Source organism: Lepidochelys kempii, chromosome 26 (genome assembly GCF_965140285.1).
Source record: "Lepidochelys kempii isolate rLepKem1 chromosome 26, rLepKem1.hap1, whole genome shotgun sequence".
In the NCBI taxonomy this organism is placed as follows: Eukaryota; Metazoa; Chordata; order Testudines; family Cheloniidae; genus Lepidochelys; species Lepidochelys kempii.
This window is the reverse complement of record NC_136405.1, coordinates 751824-757823: the sequence shown is the minus strand read 5'-3', so window position 1 is coordinate 757823 and position 6000 is coordinate 751824. Positions and strand designations below refer to the sequence as shown.

The window sequence follows — 6000 nt, the reverse complement described above, 5'->3', positions numbered from 1 at the left end:
ACCAACGGTCCATCTCGCCCACGATCCTGTCTTCCAACAGTGGCCAATGCCAGGTGCTTCAGAGGGAGTGAGCATCATCAGGAATTAACAAGGATCTTCCCCTCGGCTTGACTGTACATTACTTTTTCACCATAAGACTTCAAAATACCAGTTTCAGTGGGTGTTTTGGGTGTGTGAGGAATGCAGCATCAGGACTTATGTGTCACTCACACACACACACACAGACACACACACACCCCCCACAAGAACATTCTAAGCATTTCTGGAAGTTTTGCAGTTTGTGTAAATACACAATGGGTTCTGCTGCAGATTATTCCCAAGTGCCTGATTTAATCCATCCTTCTACAGAGACCATTTGAAAGGCACCAGACCAGGGTTAGAAAACAACATCTCTTTATAAAAAATGGGGGGGGGGAGGGGAAATCACATTGTAATTGATTAATTCAGCAATTTTAGTTAAGTGAATATTGATACATGGATGGAAAAACAGGGAAAGCATATGCAAGAATAAGGAACAGATACTGGACTTGCTATTAAACATAAGTCATAACATCAAAACAGCTGGTAAAATAATGTAACATGAATAAAACGCTGAAGTTAAAAAAAAAAGAGGAATGTCAAACATTTTCACAGTATCCTAAGCTTTTATACACATCTTAGGAGAAAGTAGAAGCCGATACTAGTTCTAGGGAAGAGTCAAGCTCCTGAGAGAGGGCCTGAGCCAAAACCCAGTGACATCGGAGGAGACGCTGGGAGACTTCAATGGACTTTGAGTCAGGCCTGGAGCATCTGTGACGTGGGCTAACATGATGTTTAAGTGGTGCATACCGCCTTGTGCATATTCCCTGCACTGGGCTGTTTCACCCTTACTGCTTGAAAGATAGGTACTGCCAGTCCATTAGGATACATCAATTGCTTAATGTATACAGCTAAAATGCATGTGGAACTAAATATATCAACAGCTATTAGATGGTGATTCCTGAAAAAGAGACAAGAACTGGGTTCTGACTTTCGAGAGCATGAAACTTACTGGACCTTTTCTAGGAAGGCATCTTCATCTGAAAATTCAAATGCATTTGCCCGGTCAGTATAGGAATCATTTAAAAATCAAGAACATACCATATGTCTGCTGCTCTGAGAAGGAATTCAAGAAGTACCTATTAGAACTATGCAATGAAGTACATTACAAAAACCAGACACTATTTTCTCATGAAATCATCAATGCATTACTGAGGATTTTCCTTTGGTGCCAATTCTAACATTTTCAGATCATGTCTCTCAGTGAACCCTTCATTTCCCTGGTAGGTTTATTTTTATGATTACATGGAAACACCATAATGTTATCTAGCAAACTGGCATTATAGCAACGATTGTAGCTAAATTCCTGTAACACAAAAACTCTCTCACCATCTGTGGCTTAGTCTGACAGGACTAGGTAAAAGCCTGTTATTGTTCCAACACTACTGAAATGGTTTGGATGTGCTTTTTCAGGTCCTATTTCCAGAATGTGGGGCTGCGTTAGCCTGCACATGAGTGGCTGCAGTATCCTTTTTGTTTTTTGAAAGGTGTAATAATGCTCGTAAAAGTAGAAAAATCAGGCCACTTTCAGGAACAACACGAAAGCCTTGTGTTCATTTTCACAGCCCTTAGAAGGGAGCTCTTTTCAGTTCCAATTCTTTCTAACCTTTTACATTTCACTTCCTCTCTCAAAATCTCTATTTACAAACAAAAAACAAGTTTCCCCCCCTCCCAATCTGCCACACTTCCCTAAATTAACGCTCTAAACAATTACATTAAGACAAAATGTAAAGATACTTTCACTGCCCACAAATAACGTGATGTTACATCGGACTCATTTTTTTGGGTGCTGTTAATTTTATCAAAAACTGCACATGCATAAAACAGAACTAAAAAGTCCGACTGACGACCAATCAAACCTAAAAGCTAGATCCATGCAGTCTCAGAATCGCTGACAGTTCACCAAGCAATCTGGCAAAAGGGAAAGTAAAATTACTATTCAGCTCCATAAAAATGTCCAAAACACCCTGATTGAAATATTACACACAAATCTGATAAAAGGATCTAGCTTATCCTCTTTTCAAAGGACTAGAATACAAGATCAGAGAGCTGGTAAACTAACTGATACAGTACCTAGAGGCATACAATTATGCTATGCTTTAAATAGGTAACTACAGTAACAAATTGCTTTTCCACAATGTAACTTTGATAGATGATAGCTTTTCTCGGTCCTCCTATCCCAAGCAGAGCAATACCGTCCCAGTAACCAAGGCACACAGTCTGACTGACTGCAGAACCCCTACCTCGTGCCAACCAACCAACTATGTTCTGGAATCAGATACTTCTTTAGGCCCTGGTCCTGCAAAATGACACAAATGTCTGCTAGAGCTGGTCCTTACTGTGTAACCGACCTGACTTTTACCAGGTAATTAACATCCTGTACAGAATAGTTACAGAGGGAGAAAGAAATGCAAAGAACACATTATCCTTCTAAACTTGCTTCCTTACAGGATTTGTGTAGGAAACTAATTGACACTGCTAAAAATGTAAAAGGATCAGATATTTTGTTTCATGCAATACACTAGAACACTGAAAAAGGTGATGTACTGCTCAGTTCTGTGGCCCCAATTGTCTCTGAACTTGGACTTTTTGGCTCAATATCCATTTTATAGAAATCAGCCAAATTCTGAGAAGTGCCAGGGGGTGAGTGTGAGTTTAAATCTACATGAATTGAGTTTCTATTTGAGCTGATGGTTCCTGCTGAAATATCTGAATTTTGTTTAAAACAATCAGCTTTTGCCCATCAAGAGGCATAAGGTACATTCCTATGGCTGAGGCAGTGATGAGAGAAGGCCAATAAAACCAGAGGGACCAGCATGAAAATTCCCATATCCTTAAAACCCTTTAGCATCTCCCTTCTCTGATGCAAAACTAATCTCTTTTCTGTCCCTGTTGCTCTGCCAATGGAAACAATCCTTGTGTAGACTTGGCAGCCTTTCCCCCATGTCCCATAGTGCTTTGCAGACATCTTAAGTGTATGTTGTTTTAAAATAACCTCATCACCTGCTTTATGGCTTATACTCCCGACTGAGCCTGTGTTTTCCTTACTGTTCCACCTCCTCATGGCTCCAGGTTTGTCGCTTCCCCCATGTCCTAACCAATCTATGGCATTCAAGTCTGCAGAATTTAAAAAGCAACTAATGATAAAGTTCTTTATCTAGAATTAGTTTTGCATCAAAGACAACACTGCAAATACTGGTCTAAGATTACAAAGTGGGATTTTCTGCAGCATTCATGTGCTAATTCCACCACCCCATTAGCTTTAAAAGGCCTTTCACCACACTTTGTGGAATTGGCCTTCAGTGAGAACTGCAGAAAACATCCCATATAGGGAATAAACACCCCTGAGCTAAAGAAAAATCAATTTACCCAGAATTATTTCACTTTAGACCAATTCAATAGGATAATCTAGTATCACCCCCCCTTTGCTCTCTTTATCTGACAAGTTCCTTATTTAAATAGATTTGTATATCATTATAGCAACAGGTTACTTCAGACATTGCAGGTGTAAATAGTTTGTGACCTCAGTGACTGTTCTGTATGAATGTGTTGCATTTTCAAACATTCACTTACAGGGAAATACTGAGACTGGGGGTGGAGCTTTAAAGGAAGCCAAAAAAATTACAAAGAAACAAAATTGACTCAGGTACAACATCCACTACTACAGAAGGAGCAACATTTGAACCCCCGAGTCCTAGGGCTGTGCAAGTTCTGGGCCAGCAGGAGTCCCTCTAGCCACCTGATCATTTGAAGAGAGACTGAAACGTTGGACACTCCAGAGTTTTCATTTTCTTCATGAACTTTTTGAACTCTTTGTTTTTCTTATCCCACTTGTGAATGGCCATCAGCAGGTACTGGGTCTTCACTTTGCGGCCCATGATCAGGAAGTGGTTGCTGAGGTTGTCCAGCTGGTGGCAAGGGCAGTCTGCTCCGTTCTTTAGATACAGTACTAGCTTCTTGAGGTCTTTTCTCTTGATTGTGCCCAATTTCAGGGGCTTCTTCTTCTTTGGAACAATCTTTTTGTCCCCGTTCTCCTTTTTCACTTCCTTTATTTTCATCTTGAAAGCTGAAAAACAAGAGAGAGAAAACAACTCCTGAGTACCATTTGCGTACATGAAACAGAAGCACTGCAATGCTCCTGGGCCTTCCAAAGTGAACCGAGACAATGCCAGCACACGGCACATCTGGGCCAGGTGTGCTGAGTGCGCTGCTGAGCAATAACGTCTCATCGTTTCCTTGTGCTCCCCCACCTAACTGTCCGTATCTGCCTATTGTCTCCTGTCTTCTCCTTAGACTGTAAGCTCTCTGGGGCAGGAACAGAGGTCCTGGTCCATAATTGCAGCTCCTCAGTGCCATGCAATACAAATAAGGAAGAACAACTAGCCCCTTGCTTAACCTGTACCCATAGAGGCACAGCAGCAGTTACCTCCCTGCTGTGTCAATAGCTATGTACAGACAACAGAAAGCCAAATGAACCAGCACTGCAGATATCCATTCTGCTCCTTTAGACCCTATGTCTGTTCCATCAGTTGCCACTGCTATCCTTGCATCCTACCCAGCCACCAAGAGGGGAAGGTCTGGGTGAAGTTGGGATTTTCATGTCCTTGTTTCAAGCCAGAGAGCAAGGCAGGCTACTTCTTAAAACCATGCTGCATGCTTTTTATTTGAAAGACAGATGTGTTTAGCTGGCACTGCACACAATTTGCTGGCAAAATGTTAGTTGAATAAACAAAGCTATTTCCTTACTTTACAAGCACAAAGAGAGATTCCTGAAAGGGCCAATTAAAAGGTCGACTCAGCTTTTCAAATACATTTTTTTAGTTGCTCCTGGCCCTGGGGTGTCTGTGAAACAAGTTTCCAAACACAGTGAATTTCTGCAGTGAAGTTGAGCAATGAAGCCTCCTTGGAAACAGGTATGTCTAATGGGGACCTGCGGTTTCGGAGGGCGAACCACATTGCTCTAACAAAGGTGCTGACACCTTCCTGTAAGAGAAGGCGAGCTAATCCAATATGACTTCAATGGAAAAGATTTCTCTCATTGTGCTCCGTGCTTTCCTGAGCTAATGGCAACCTGAATAAAAAATTAATGTTCCTTCTCCGCGACCATGCAGAGGAATTTAGTTTACATGGGAGAAAATGATGAAAATGTGTTGTACATTAAAGTATCCCTTCAGTGCCATTTGGCTCTGCCTCTTCTGTTTTTGGGGGAAAAGCACATGTGGCCAAAAATTACTAACATGCTTCCATCGTTTGGGGTTTACTTTAGGGCTGCAGAGAGGCAGAGCTTGAATAGTCGATCAATTGTCTTGTGCCCCTTTCCTTTTGCATCTTAAATGTATCTGCAGAAGCAGATAATCAATTTACAGGCACGGTGGCAGCCTTTGGCTCTAGCAGGGCCCTGCACGGGTACATGCTGAGTTCTGGAAAGCAGCTCTGTGGGCCATTCCAGACACAAAGGGAGGAAGGAGATGGTGATGACAATACTGAAAAGGCAGCGGAATCTGTCTATTACCCCCATGCTCCTAGCCACTGCATTGGCAGCGGGAATAATGGTATTTATCCACTTGTGTGCCAGAAAAATCCAGCCCACTTGCCAAGAGCCCTGCTGTGTGATACTATTACCATACAAGAGTGTAATGGAGCTGGAAACCTCAGTTACATTTTCATTCCATTTGTTTTCTGGATTCAGGATGTTTAAGGAGCTAAAGAAATTGACCCAGATCAATTTTCAACGGGTCTGGAAAATACAGGAACCGTTTTTCGTACACTCTATGCTCTAAGACACGAATTGGGCTGCGATCTCCTTCATTATGAATCCCAGTTTCTTTAGCGGTTCAGAATTTTAACTCCATACTAAGCACTGCAGAGGTCTATGCAGGATGAAGGGTCCAGGAAACTTGTATAATCCTAGAGATAATGAAT

General features: G+C 41.8%; 1 protein-coding gene across 1 annotated transcript in view; it reads right to left on the bottom strand.

Moving 5' to 3' along the window:
* Positions 1-395: 395 nt before the first annotated feature.
* Positions 396-6000, bottom strand: part of SFRP1 (secreted frizzled related protein 1) — a 53125-nt gene continuing 47520 nt past the window's right edge. The window contains exon 3 of the mRNA XM_073325158.2: positions 396-4144. Coding sequence (XP_073181259.1) covers positions 3822-4144 — 323 coding nt within the window. The 3' untranslated portion in view covers positions 396-3821. The remainder of the gene's footprint in view (positions 4145-6000) is intronic.